This window comes from Osmia lignaria, chromosome 6 (assembly GCF_051020975.1).
Source record: "Osmia lignaria lignaria isolate PbOS001 chromosome 6, iyOsmLign1, whole genome shotgun sequence".
NCBI classification, from domain to species: Eukaryota; Metazoa; Arthropoda; class Insecta; order Hymenoptera; family Megachilidae; genus Osmia; species Osmia lignaria.
In genome coordinates, this window is record NC_135037.1 from 10,582,474 (window position 1) to 10,596,339 (window position 13,866).

Genomic DNA, 13,866 nt, shown 5'->3' on the forward strand with positions numbered 1-13,866 from the left:
TACCAACTATTTTTGCACGTTTTACTCCTGTCCAATTTCAATCTCATTCTAAAAGGAGACGTAGCGCGTAATTGCAATTCGAGAATTAGGTATCATCGGAAAAGATTGCGCGGACGTTAAGATGGATGGTTCGCCAGAGGGAACGGTGGTGGTGGTTGGCGTGAAATTTTTCGGTGCGAGTTATTTAAAAAATTGCCGGCCGGCCGGTCGGCTCCGGTCATAAATCGCTATCTGCGGTCGTTCAGGAAACACTGGGAACCGACCTTGGCCCACCACGACTTTGCAGAATGGTATTAACAAGATTTCGGCACGTGCGTTGGAACTATACTCGAGCGGACCGTACGCCACCCGACAGGTCCGTAGCCTTACGACCCCCTAATCGTTCTTAATCATCGTCCTGAAGGAATGGAACGTAACAGGGTCGCGTCTAGTGCTTGCCGGGCCCTAGACATATCAATGAAAATCGGGGTCCGTTTTATATAAACAAGAATGATAGAAATAAAAAATCAATGGGTATTAAATTATATTAAAGAATTGAAAATTATCGAATTTTTATGTTTTTAAATTTATCAATGAGAGTTTTTAAGCTTCTAAAATTCTAATCTTTCTTTTTTTTACTAGGCTCTAAGCACACGTCTATTTTGCCTAGTGCTAGGCACGGCCCTGCTTACTAAATAAAACAGCTGTTCGGAATTACTGTGGGAAATGAACGTTTTTAAAATATGAATTTAAAATCACGAGAAACATTTTTCCAGGAACAACTTGGAAAGAATAATGTTTACTTATAAAATATGTTAATGCATTCTGGTATCAGATGGGAAAAAAAACAACATTGTTTCACAGATGAAAAGAGTTTATTATTGGTAATATTCTTAGCAATAAAATAAGCGAAGCTGGCGTGTGTTCTTTGTGCATCGACGACAGATGCCAAGTGTTTGTGCGATTTTGCTGCAAAACGAAATAATAAGAACTGCCGGCTTCGCATCCGGTTGCATTGCCCATTGATATTATTGTCGAGACAACTTTTCTACGTTTTGTTTTTTCCCGCCGACAGACTCCTCTACTTTGATTCCCTTTTTCTCTTTCTTGTCATGCACTCGACCTTGTTCCTGTTGCACCTTCGGTTTCCCTTTCTGTTTTTCTTTTACTTCCTCTTCAGTTTGTTTTCGACCGTCTCTACTTTCCTTTTCCTTCTTCGTTCTCACGATCCTTTTTTTTTTTTTTCGTTTATTTAGTTTCGTGAATTCCTCTTACAACATCCGTTGCAGATGTGTGACACCTTCCTTTTGGGGAGGCTGCTTAGAAGCTTCTTATTTTAGAGATTTGAATGTTCGGAATTTTTTAACATTTTCGAATTTTAAAATCCCAAAATAAGCTAAGAAAATGCGATTAGTCATTGATTCGTCTGACTCATCATACTTTATATAATTAATATTTATCATTCAGTTTTCCAGTCTCTCAAAGCTTGTCTCATTAAAATATGCTTTCAACTTTTTTTGACATTTAACAGAGATAACATGACTATTTGCCAAAAATTAATTGGTTGCTCGAGGCTATCAGCAGCTAATTCCACTATACCATTCAAATACTCTGTCAATTAGCGAGATTATAAAAGTTGATGGTTCTTTATTTATCGTTTGCAGTGATAGCCTTGAATAGAGAATAAATTCAATAAATTAAGATATTGTAGCTGCGATACTTTGTGAAATAGTCAACTTGAATTTAAAAGACAAAAAGATTTTAAGAGTCTCCAACATATTATTTCTTTTTTCCCCCAATAATTTTGTCGTTTATATTTAGATGGAATTTTGGACAAATTCTTCTTGCTTTCATTTTCTATAAAATTCTTCTTTCTTTATTTTGCATGCAATGTTTCTTTTCTTTCCTCCATTTTACTCGCTTTCGGCTTGCACTATATTTAGAGTATTACTCGCCGGTGCGAACTCCAAGCAGATGATGTCACACGCTTATGCAAATATGCGTGACTCGCGTTGTCATTGACACACTGGAATGATTTTCATTGAACCGGAATTCGAGTCTAATTAATCTTACATCTACTCATTTCTCTCAATTTGATTCTTTAAATTTTAAGATTGATTTCTGGCTCATAATATAATAGAAATTTTTTAAATCAGAATAGTTTATTTATTTTTATATTACACTCAATAATCTTTTATACCAATGTTTCTTAATACATAAAATATATTTACTTATTAAATATTTTTTCAAATAAAAAAAAAAAAAGAAGAATTGAGAATCACTGGTTTGATGGAATAAAAGAATCAGATCTCGTTTGGATTAAAGCCGATTCACATGGAACGTATACTCTCGTTCGCATCCTTTCGCAGCCGCGTTGATTCGATTACTTCCTTGACCATTTGTTGGCCAATTTTATCTCCATGCCTCTTCATGTGCCCTTGAATAACGTTGGGCGCTGCGATCTTGAGATCGTACGCCAGCCCGAGATACGCGAGCAGGTCGAGCAATGAGGCGCTCAGGCTAAACTTCCGTCCCATCCGATAATCCCATGGGAAAGCGTGATGGAAATTGTGCCAACCTTCGCCCATTGTCAGGATCGAGGAAATCGGAGAATCGGTTGCTCTGATCCTCCTGAAAAATAAATTCAAACATTTTTTACTTTTTCCTTCTCCAAGATTTTGTAAAATATCATTGCCTTGGAATTTGTCTAATTTCTTTTTTCTGGAATATAAGTTCCGGTTGGAAAAATTGGTTTATTTTACAATAGAATAAAAGTATTGGATATATATTTATAGTAAATTAAATAATTATTCAATTATTTTCGCGCCACTTTCAAATACTCAAAAGCGTGGGAAAATATTCAAATTTAAAATAGTAACTCGGAAAGTGTTATGCTAAAAGCAGTAAATTAATTTATATAGCTAATATAATTGGATATTAGTAATTAACTTACGAGTCGTAGGGTTTCCTTCCGAAATGATGAGCAAATGAATTAGTAGACCAAGTAGAATGTAAATTAGTGACATATGGAAAGAAGTAAACCGTGAAAAGTGAAGACCAGAGAGATTCGTTCCAAAAATATATTGGCACTCCCACTGGAATTATTACTGCCAATAGAACATATAAATAGACGAAGTACCTGTAATCAACACAATAAATTTAATTTAATTTCAATGTACAAATTAAAAAATTAAAAACTGTTTTATATTTACTTGTGCTGAAACATGAGCAGTTTGTCCTGCAATAAATCTTCAACGTCAATTTCCATCTGTTTTTTTCTCAGTAATGGATGTTTTTTAGCCATCATCCAGCCTATATGGGAGAAGAACAATCCTCGGTTTGCGTTATGAGGATCTAGATCAGTATCGCTGTATTTGTGATGAACTCTGTGATCTCTCGACCAAGTGAACATACTATTCTGAAATTAATTTTTCGGGTTCGTATAAAGTTATAGCTGTCAGAAAAGAGTGTAGAAAATTATTTTTACCTGGCCTGCCATTGTTTGGCAGACGAGTAGAGCCACTTTTAAAGGAAGGGTCGATTTGAAGCATTTATGAGAGTAGCCACGGTGCGCCCCGATCCCTACTCCTTGACCCGCCAAAAATCCAACGAAAACCGCTGGAATTGAAAAGAAAAAGTAGAATAACGACTAAAATAGCTAAAGAGTTAATGATACAAATGAGACTAATAAAATATTAATTATTCAATTTTATATTTTCTTAATTGTTAGTGAAATTATGAATTTTACTTGCCCCATAAAATGGTGGCCGCTTTAGCATAGACAAACGTGGTATAGATTCCAATTAACCATCCAATTTGAAGAATACTATGAGCCACTATGTGTGTCCAAAGATACTCGTGTTTATAATTTTTATCGGTTCCAACACTTTCTTTGTGAAACACTTCTTCGACCTCGTACGTTTCATTCTCCTTCGTTGCTTCACTTTCCATTTTTCTCGAAAAATTCGCGAACGAGAAACGACCGTGTCCACGTTTCTCACACTTTGACCATTTTTCGTCGCGCTCGGCTCCATTATATCTCGGACCTCGGCACCATCTTATTATTCGGTCTCGGAAGACGCTTTGACCTTTAATTAATTTAACGACACTTTTCAACGCTATTTGCGGAAAAATTCGTTTCCGGTTTTCTGAAAAACATCCGGTTATTATTATCGGTAACAAATTGTGCTGTATTTAAAACTCGTCGTACAGTATTGTTCAGAATTACGATAAATGTTGTTTATTTCTTGAGAAATAATTTGGAGAGGTAGAAAATTAATCGTTATATGGAATCGATGAATTTTGCAATTTTATATTTAAAACAGCTCGAAAAGCTTTGAAAAAAAGATTTGAAAAAAGAAAACAGTATAAGATGTTGGTGTTTGTGAGGAAGTTTAAGGATCAGGAGCATCTGTTCGGTGGCCACCTGTCGGCAGGTGCAAAACGTACAACCGAGAGCCCGTTACCTTCGAGGCCCGGTATCATTTGGCCCTTTTGTTTTCGCTGCTTCTTCCAGCAGACCAGTTCCCGTTTTACTACGTCGTAGTAGGTACACGAGAGTACTACGTGCGTACGCACGACACGCGATAGTCGTTTTCCGGATGTTATCGACTCGTGGCAGACCCATGGTGGTCTCCCCAGAGTAAAATAACGAAAAAAAAAGAAAGAAAAAAAAAGAACACCCTAGAAGCTCGTGCTATTGTAAACAGGAAGTATCCTCCCTTTCTGACCCTCCATATAAATAATACTTAGGTAGCATACACCTGCTACCTGCGTATCATTAGCCTCGATTCTTTGGTCAATGCGACCCACTTTTCGTTTCGTTTTTTAAATGAACTTCGATCGAGCCAACGACACACAGTCTTATGAATTTTAATTGTTCTGCTTCCAGGCTGCGATACTACAGCAGACCGCCGAATACATTTACCAGCTGGAGCAAGAAAAGACCCAGCTGCTTTCACAGAACTGTCACCTGAAACGACTGGTCAATCAGCACGAGGGTGGCGATGTACCGACTAAAAAACGCAAGCCGGAAAGTCAAGGTTTATATTTCTTTTTTATTTATTCTTATTTTTTATATTTAGAAAGATTTGAACGTAATAGGAGAAGAGAGTTACTAATTCAGCCGGCATAATCGGAATAACTTATTTCGCGCTACTGACTCATCGGGAACATTCGTCGAGGAATTTTTTAATTTGTCGGATCGAAAGTGGCGTGGAGATTAATATAGAAGGCGTCGTTCGTCATTTTCGCGAGAGTAATTACATTCCTGGAGGTCGACCGTTCCGCGCCGGATATTCAAGAGGGAACAAAAAATCACAATCCGATCGATCGGATCGAAACTTCGTTTACTCTCGTTCGGTTTAATCGCGGTTCGATTAAAATTTCAAGCTTCCTGGTCCGATTGGGAAAGGGGATGATTTCTTATTATTAACTGGAAATGCATGTTGTAGACGTATTCTTGATTTGGTTTGTCAGGAGGAGTAGTGGTTAGCCTACCGATGCACGTTAGCGAGAGCGGTGACGAAGGATTGGGCAGCATGTCTCCGGAACCGTTGTCGGTAATCACGGTGACCACAGAGGGACATTCCGTGGTCAACAGCGAGGTAGTGGAGCTGAGACGACAGTTGGAAAGAGAACGCCACGCGAGGTTGCATCTGGAGAAGCAGATGAGAGCTATACAAAGTCAACTGTACCCAGAAAGATTTCGGGACAATCAGCTGATCACTTATCAACCGCACGAGGTATTTTGATTAATTATCTTAAGCAGAAACGTCATTTTAATTTTAATAAATAACAGGAGTACAAAATTTCGCTTCTTTTTAACTTAAATGTATGTAGTGCGCATGCGCGAGAGTCAAGATCCTGTGCGCATGCGCGGCAGCTAAGATGGCGCGTGCGCATCAGAACCAATAACTTTCAAGTAGTTCATTTAAGCTTTATTCTGAAAAGTTTTTTAATAATTTATTGTAGGTTTCAATTATTGAAGTTTAGGAACTTTGAATGATAATTTTGATGGAAATGCCGACACAGGTGATCGAACACACGGACAACGTGATCGCTCAGGAGACCGAGGAAGCGGTCGCCGCGCTCCAGGTAGTTTCCGTGGTATCCATGCCACCGGTTGGCTCCACGCAGACCGTGGAATCGTCTAGTCCAGACCCGAGTTCACCGTCGCTGTCTCCGCAGCCCGCCGACATGGTTACAGAGGAGATCAAAGAGGAGGAAGCCGGGCCGGAGAGTCCGAAGATCGTCGCGTTCAGTCAAAACCAGGTGTTTACTGCGATCGAGGAGCCGACCACCGCGGACTCCTTCTCGAGTCACGTCACGTACGCCGCCAGTATAGGGGATTTCAAAACCCAGTCGCCGGAATACATCACCAGTAGCCCTACCAGGCCATTCTCGCCGGACGCGGAACCTCAACGGTTACCTAGCGTCCTGGAGGCGGCTATGAAAGCCGAGCCTAAGGTCGAGGTCGAGAGGTAAGCATTCTTATCGTCAATATAATTTGAACTAACGCAAAATAACAAATGATGTATTTAAAAAAAATTTTTTTAACCTGATCACAGGTTGCCGTCGCCATCGAACACCCTGGACGACGGTTCTCCTCAGGCAAGGCTGTACCTGGGGAACTCGACCTCTCGACAGAACCTGGAGACGATCGTCGAAGCGATACGTCATCTGGAGGGAGATCATCTGTTCAGCGACGAGCCGGCGCAGGATGTGCCACTGGCGTTAACCAACAAACAGACCGCGGCAGTGGTTGTGACCACGTCGAACAAATGCTCGACGACGAGCAGCACGACGACCTCTTCGTCGACGGTGGCGAAGCAGCGGCTACTCCAGGCCGAGTTCCTCCAGTTCCACAGGCAACAACAGCAGGCCCAGCAGCGACCCGGCGTGATCGTGGTGAAGCATTCGTGATCGAAAGGCGCGTCGCGATTAGCAAACTGAACGCGAGCTCACCGCGGCGAACTCGCCTCCGCTCGAGAGTAACGAACAATTTTCCGCGACAAATTCGCTGATAGAAGGAGACCAGACGTCAACAGGATGATTCGAATTTCCCTTCTGAATGTGTGTTAGACGCGCGTACGTGTTAAGTAGCTGAGAGACGAGGATTATAAATGATGAGAGATGATGCACAAGGATGTATACAGTTTACGTTCTCACCATGGACACTTGAGTCGTCGAAGGGTTATCCTTCGAGGATCAACCCTGCCAGGCGGCTCCTTGTTCGGTGTAACCACCGGCTGACGTTTTAATCAGTGTCCGGTCGGTGTTTTCGTATGTTCCTACTGCCCGGCTGGTCCGCCTTTGCTTCGACCACCTGACCGAGCCATTCGTTTTTTAAATCCATACCACTGTTGTTGTTTTCGTTCGAGATAAACGTGCGTTGTTCCTCGACAGGGTCGAGCTGGTTGCGACTTAATCGCGGTTAAATCGCAACGAGACAGATCGAGCGAGTTCGATCCGGTCGCATACCCTCTTTATGCGTGTGCTCGGTCAGGATGAAACTCGAAACGAAGGTAGGGCTTAACGTCGAAGTTCGACGAAAGGATTCTCGCCACCGAGTCGTCGATACGTTTTCCTCTTCACAGCCCTGTCCTGTTTCTTATTTTTTTTCTCTTCTTCCCTCTCCCCCGCCCTGTCCCCACCGGTTTCTTGTAAAATATATTTTCCCTCTCGAATCATCGTCGAATCTCTTCTTTTTTTCTTTTCGAGAGGCGCATCCACGTTCTCCCCGGAATCTTCTTTCGAGGGATTCTCCTTTCTCGCATCCCCCTCCCGTCCCACCGGATCAAATCGTCAGACTCCGACAGCAGCGCCCCCTTTGTCCCTTCGCGAATCGGGACACAGCCGAAGGTGGGCGTTTCTTCTCGTGTTACGAGGCAGGATTTTCATTCGTGTTCTTTTTTTTCCCTTTTTTTTTTCCTTTCTTGTTCTCTAGACTTAAGGCGATTTGCTACCACGATAAAATAATAATTATTCCTAGATCGTAAGGCTGCGTATGCTGTATCGTACCGATGTATACATATGTACACACGATATATACGTATATACACAGCAGAGATGTGTAATAGAGTACGCTCCTTCCCCGCGAAAGTATATATTGGAAAAAAAAGGAAACATTTGCGACCATGCCCGACGATTCGCTGTACAATTATATAATTTCTTTTTTTTTTTTATTGCTAGCAAACAAAGAGAGAACGAGAGACGATTTTTGATACACGAAATCACGAGTACACTCGCATCACATACATATGTATATGTATATATAAGATGTACACACGCCGCATGCTTAATATTTGACACACATTAAGAATCGCAACGCTTGCTCGACAGAAGCATTTGTTCAGCCGCTCGAGAGGAATTTCGCCGTTTAATCTGTGCCAAATATCGAGTTATCAGATTTTTTTGTTCCTTCGTAGCTTAGCGAGGGCTGATCGGTACGTCCGACGTGGACCGGTGTTCGAGGATCGTTCAACCCCTTTCGACAATTATCGGCTCGCCAACTGACATTTTCTATCACTTTTTTAAACAACCACCCCCGCATACCCTCTCGTCCATCCCCGATCTCAAAAGATATTTGTAATCGAAACGCAGAAGGCTGAAACACTGGGAGCAATCGCGCCATCCCCTCACGCACCCTCGATCATTTTCATGAACGTCTCATGATCGAGATTCGGAGTTGAAGATTTTTTCGTGCCTTTCGAGGGGAGGAACGATCGTCCCCGAGCTGGACGAACCGATCGGCCGATACATATATATATATCTATCTCTCTCTCTCTTTTCTGTTACGCACCACACTTCTTCACCTTTTCAATCATTTCCATTCGAAACGGACTGATGTCACCCATACGAACCAATAGCAAGCGTTGAGTTTATCTCTTTTTTCCCCCCTTTTTTCTTTTTTCGAATAATGCGCGCGAGTATTGCCTATGATTAAAAAATAAAAAAAAAAAGAAGAGAGGCATACGGTTAAGCAGAGTTTAGTTAACGTTTAACAGTTAGATAAGGTAGGAAGTGTTAGCCAAGTACACGATTGAAATACAAGCAAGTTATTAAATATTGTCTATCGGTATGATAAATGTGAAAACGCTAATCCGTAATTGTACTGTGTGTATATAAACCTACTCTAGCTATGTTGCATACGTTACGCGAAGGAAACGTACGACGAATAAGCTTCTTTGCGAGACGAGGACGCGAAAGGATTGAAAGAGAATGGATAGGCAAGGTGTTCTTCGTATCTGTAACGCGTCCCTCTTTTTTCTATCACGTGTTCATCGTTTTTCTACGATTTTCGACGTTTTTTTCCCTACCCCCAGCCCCTACGCTCCGTTCATCGTGACGCGACCAAATAACGACCCGGGGAACGCATCGCGACAGGTACGAAGAACGATCCACGATTTTCTATGTAGGTGAACTTCGAACAGACAAAACAAGTGTAATTAAAACTTTGATATATTGTATCTAATTCTCTTTCGAGGACGCCCTTACGAAGGGCGCCGTGTACAAATTGCAATCTCGATGTCGATGTTCGCGCGAGGACGCACGAGGGCCTAAAAAGTCGAGACGCGAATTTCTTTCATTGTTCATAGTGTTCCCATTTTTTTTTTCATTTCTCTCCCTTGTTTTTTTTTTTTTTTAAATATATATATATATATATATACGTGTACATTAAAGTATGATTACAAAACAGTTCGACGATTTTTCCAGCGAATCTCGCAGCCTTTCTTTCGCGAACGACCATCGGTTTTTCTTGTATTCTTCAATTTTCTTTTCTTTTTCCGGATTGAATCGCGTGTATGCGCGCGATCGAGATCTCCCCTCTTTCGGCTCTGAATGCGTGATCACGCGTACAAGACAAATTTATTTCAATTTATCCTCAACGCGTTCCTTGATACGTCTGGAACGATTTTAACGCGTCTCGTAGGAATTTCAGAATTGTTTGCGAACAGAACTCGAGGAGCTTAAGAACGACGTTGTTTGTAGCGAGAAAGAGGTCTGTTCCTTGATTAGAAATTAAGAAATCCGATTCGTATATTCGCGATCAAATTAGGCTTCTTCAGGAAAAAAAAAGATGTGACGCCCTATCGCCCTTCTCTGCGTGGGCTTCCTTGGTTTTTCTGTGGCGGAAAAATTTGAATTCAAATTTTCTTCATTATTCGTACCTTTCAGTTATATACTAAATCTTATAATATTTAATTATTTAAAATCACATTATTTTGTCTCTAAATCACTTTTAATATTAATATCGTTGAAATTAGGATTTTGAAGCCTGATTTGATCGCGGGTGTACGTGTTTCCCCGTAGGCGTAACAAGGGACGGGTTGAATGTTTGAAAAAAAAAAAAAAATATTTCAAGCGCTTCCATGTACTCGTGGATAAGCGCGTTACGATGTATACGAGAATATTGCGCGCATACATTGCGTCTAATTATTAAGAAAGAAAAAAAAAAGAACAAAAAAATCTATACAAACACACATCATGCGTGCGCATTTACACAGAATTACTTTTACGAGCATTTAGACTTTACAGTTTTAGAGAAACAAGCCTTAACCTTCCTAAGGCTTCGTGCAACTTCTTTTTTTCTCTCGTTTTCAATCTGGATAATTATTTTTTCTTTCTTCATTTTTCTTCTTTCTTTAAGTTGAGACGAAGCTCTTAGGGATGCTAAGATAGACTGTAAGTTTGTGAACTAGTGCGTGGATGGGCCCCATCATGTTTTTCTTCCCTACACGCGTTGACGTGTAACTTTTTATCCGTTTCCATGAAAACTAGTGAATTCATTCGTTTCGGGAATACACGTCAGCGTAAACGATTTCTTTTTTTTTTTTAAATTGTTCACGAAATAGAAAGAAAGTTTTCAATTTGCACCACGTACGGGTCCAAAGAGCGTAAGAAAAAAAAATATTGAAAAAAATACAAAAAAAAGGAGAGAGAAACAGAGTGACGAATGAACAAAAAAAAAAAAATAAAAACTAATGACGGATTTTCGAGTGGTGCTTCTGTCGCGACTAAAAAACAGGTTCATATATAATCGTACATTGAGAGAAATGTAGAGAAAGGAAACAGGAAATGGTACAATCGAACAGCCACTTCAGAATTCAACGTTTTCCCCCCCTCCGATTATCACCGTGACGAGAACCGAGGCTCGGTTTATTTTCTTTCTTTTTTTTTTAATCGTTGACTATATATAAATTATATTATATATATATATATATAGAAAATATATACACGAAACAATGGCTCCTATAACTTCTTTACACTTCGCGTTAAGAGAAGCGAAGAAAAAACGAATAAACTTAAAATAAAAAAAAAAAAAAAACACAGGTTGCTAGAGAAATGGTAAATAAGTAGAAGAAAGGAGGATCGAGAGGAGGATGTCGAGAGAGAGAGAGAGAGAAAAAAAAAGAAATAAGAATCCTTTTAACGTTTAGGCGAGCGTGGCTGTGCGGATAGCGAGTGACTATGAATTAATTAGAAAACGAGGAGTTTATTGCTAAGGATAATTTTCATTTGTACTCTTTACGCGGCAAATGGCGACTGAAAGCTACCCCTCTCGAATAAAAGATACTAATAATATTGGGCTTATTGCCTCGTGGAAAGAACGTGAACGACGATAGAACGTTCGTTTCGTGTCTTTCCGTTTTCGAATTTCCCGCGCTTCAGATTTCGAACGGAGAGGGGGTAACTGCGTGTGCCTCCGCGTAGGCGAAGCAATCGATCAATCAATCGACTACGGTGATTATTTTTCTATCGCGCTTTCGGTCGCCACGTACCCAAAGAGAACGACGGATAAAAAAAATGATGAAAAAAGTACACTGTGTATAGCGTAAGTCGTAGGGTGATAAAATGCGGCCACAGTGTTTTTTTCTGCGTGTTGCAAAGAAGCGTGCAAAAGATGGCGTGAACGAAAAACTAGAGAGAACGAGTTAGAAGTAGCGGAAAGATGGTAGATAGCGTAACCGGAAGATCGCTAGTTCCGGAAATTCTTGTTTTCGAGAACAGAACTGAGTAGCGATTAAGAGAGGAAGGGTGCGACAGTAAACGATATTGCGATTTGGTTTAACTGTGTAGAGCAATCGAAGTTTCATTTTTCTTTTTCTTTTTCCTTTTTTTTTCTTTTAACGAAATAACGTGTAAATCATTCATTTTTTCTTTTTTGATCGAAAAGAAAATCCGGAAACTCCGCGCGATCTGGTTGGGCATTATTCGCGTTTTCTTCAATTAATATTTCAGAAATTAATCGATTAACCCTTGAACGGCGAAGCCTGGGTCAATAGTGACCCAAATTGAATTGAATAAATTTCATATATTAATAAGATAATTTGCAAAGCAACAATGTAAAATTAAGAAAATTAAATTAATATAAAATATGAAATTAAATTAAAATTGGGGCTCTCTCCATGGTTCGCCGTTCAAGGGTTTATTCGTAGCGATCTTGTGAAGGTCGATCGAGACGATGTAATTTGTTCGAAGCACCGTCCAATTAATATCCTGAAAAGATTGCAAAGATTCGCGAAGGGGACATTGTAACAGTATTATGGATAGGAAGAATTATTTCTTTTTCTTTTTTAATTATAATTATCTATCGACGGTAAAGTCGCAGTAAAACCTCGATTATTGTACGTGTATATTATTTATTCGATGGTAACAAGCTTTTTATTTCAATGATGAAGGAAATTAAGATTTTTAATAAATGTTAGTAATTGTGACGGTTCTCTTGCAAGACTACATGCAATATCGGACCTTTCGTTTTTGTACTTTTTAATTATTCATAAGCGTTGCGAGAAGACACACCGATGTTATTATCCGTTGTTAAGACTACTATATTCAAATCCAGTCTTTTATGATTCAGAATAAATGAACATACTAAGAACCAGAAGCGATTGTGACTTTCGTAACCGCAATTTATTTATTCCACAACGTGTAGATTTTATACATGGAAAGTTTTAATTAACAAAACTTTTGCGAAGTTTTATTCTGTGTAATTTTAAACTTGTATCACGCGCTGATATAGGTAGGAGGATTTTTATGAATTTCGAGGTTTCACTGCGACAGGAATTTAAAAAAAAAATAAATAAATAAAAAACGAAGGAAAAGTCGTCGAAAACATTGAAACATTCTGATGGAATAATGGTGTTCAGATAATCAAAGTTCCACTGTGCTCGACAAGAATAATTAATCGTAATTTGAACAGAAAACAAAGAAAGGAAAAACAGTGAAGAGAAAAGAAGAAAAAGTTCCTCAAGTTCAAGCTGCGTTTGCCGCGTGCATTTGCATTCCCACGTGTGAAACACAGAACGAGAAAAAAAAGAGAGAAATGGGAAACAACGGATGCCTTTGCACGTCGTAAACGCTGCCTGCATCAAGTAAACACAGACTGCCATTGAGTTGAATGTACTCGTTTGTAATCGATTCGCGTAACGAAAGGGAAGAAACTGATAAAACAGCCCACGTGTGTGTGTTTTACGAGTGTGTATGCGTGTGCAAGCTAAGAGAGAACAATGAATGAGTGTCAGAACGCGTGAATATCGTTTCATTAATTATTATTAACGCTTCGAATACCATAATTTTAGGAGAATTCATTGATTCAATCGATACGACATTTCTGCGATTTTTATTTCAAATCGGACACGTATTGTCAATATCTTTTTCTTATTATCGTCGTTAATTTATTTCGAAGCCGTTCGAACGTAATCTCACAAGATACTATAAATCATTTTTAATTTATTTCGATTCAGAAACATTTTCAGGTGACAATTTGTTAGAAATATTTTTAAAGAACAGAGGTGTGTTTGAAAAGCCGTACTTCGGGATGGGTCGGAGAAGTTCGGACGACGTCGGATAAGCGCGGTCTGTCTTCGGGTCAGTTCGACAGAA

The 13,866-nt window shown here is 39.7% G+C and overlaps 2 protein-coding genes across 3 annotated transcripts in view; one reads left to right on the forward strand and one right to left on the reverse strand.

Annotated features, from left to right (window-relative positions):
- crp (transcription factor cropped) overlaps nucleotides 1-11,308 on the forward strand; it is a 72,473-nt gene extending 61,165 nt beyond the window's left edge. For both annotated transcript variants that reach the window (XM_034331766.2, XM_034331767.2), the window contains exons 3-6: nucleotides 4,871-5,021; nucleotides 5,458-5,723; nucleotides 6,013-6,461; nucleotides 6,549-11,308. In XM_034331766.2, the coding sequence (XP_034187657.1) occupies nucleotides 4,871-5,021; nucleotides 5,458-5,723; nucleotides 6,013-6,461; nucleotides 6,549-6,903 (1,221 nt within the window). In that variant the 3' untranslated portion in view covers nucleotides 6,904-11,308. The remainder of the gene's footprint in view (nucleotides 1-4,870; nucleotides 5,022-5,457; nucleotides 5,724-6,012; nucleotides 6,462-6,548) is intronic.
- On the reverse strand, nucleotides 2,146-4,011 carry LOC117607729 (acyl-CoA Delta-9 desaturase-like). Its single transcript, XM_034331769.2, has 5 exons — nucleotides 3,732-4,011; nucleotides 3,467-3,597; nucleotides 3,192-3,397; nucleotides 2,933-3,118; nucleotides 2,146-2,610 (listed from the first exon to the last, which is right to left on the reverse strand). The coding sequence occupies exons 1-5, from the start codon at nucleotides 3,928-3,930 to the stop codon at nucleotides 2,310-2,312; spliced, it is 1,023 nt and encodes a 340-aa protein (XP_034187660.2). The 5' UTR covers nucleotides 3,931-4,011; the 3' UTR covers nucleotides 2,146-2,309.
- Nucleotides 11,309-13,866: the final 2,558 nt, after the last annotated feature.

Coding starts and splice junctions, on each gene's coding strand:
- LOC117607729 (XM_034331769.2), bottom strand. CDS start 3,930: ATGGAAAGTGAAGCAACGAAGGAGAATGAAACGTACGAGGTCGAAGAA. Junction 3,598..3,731: donor AGCGGCCACCATTTTATGGG/GCAAGTAAAATT, acceptor TTTCAATTCCAG/CGGTTTTCGTTGGATTTTTG. Junction 3,398..3,466: donor GCCAAACAATGGCAGGCCAG/GTAAAAATAATT, acceptor AATTAATTTCAG/AATAGTATGTTCACTTGGTC.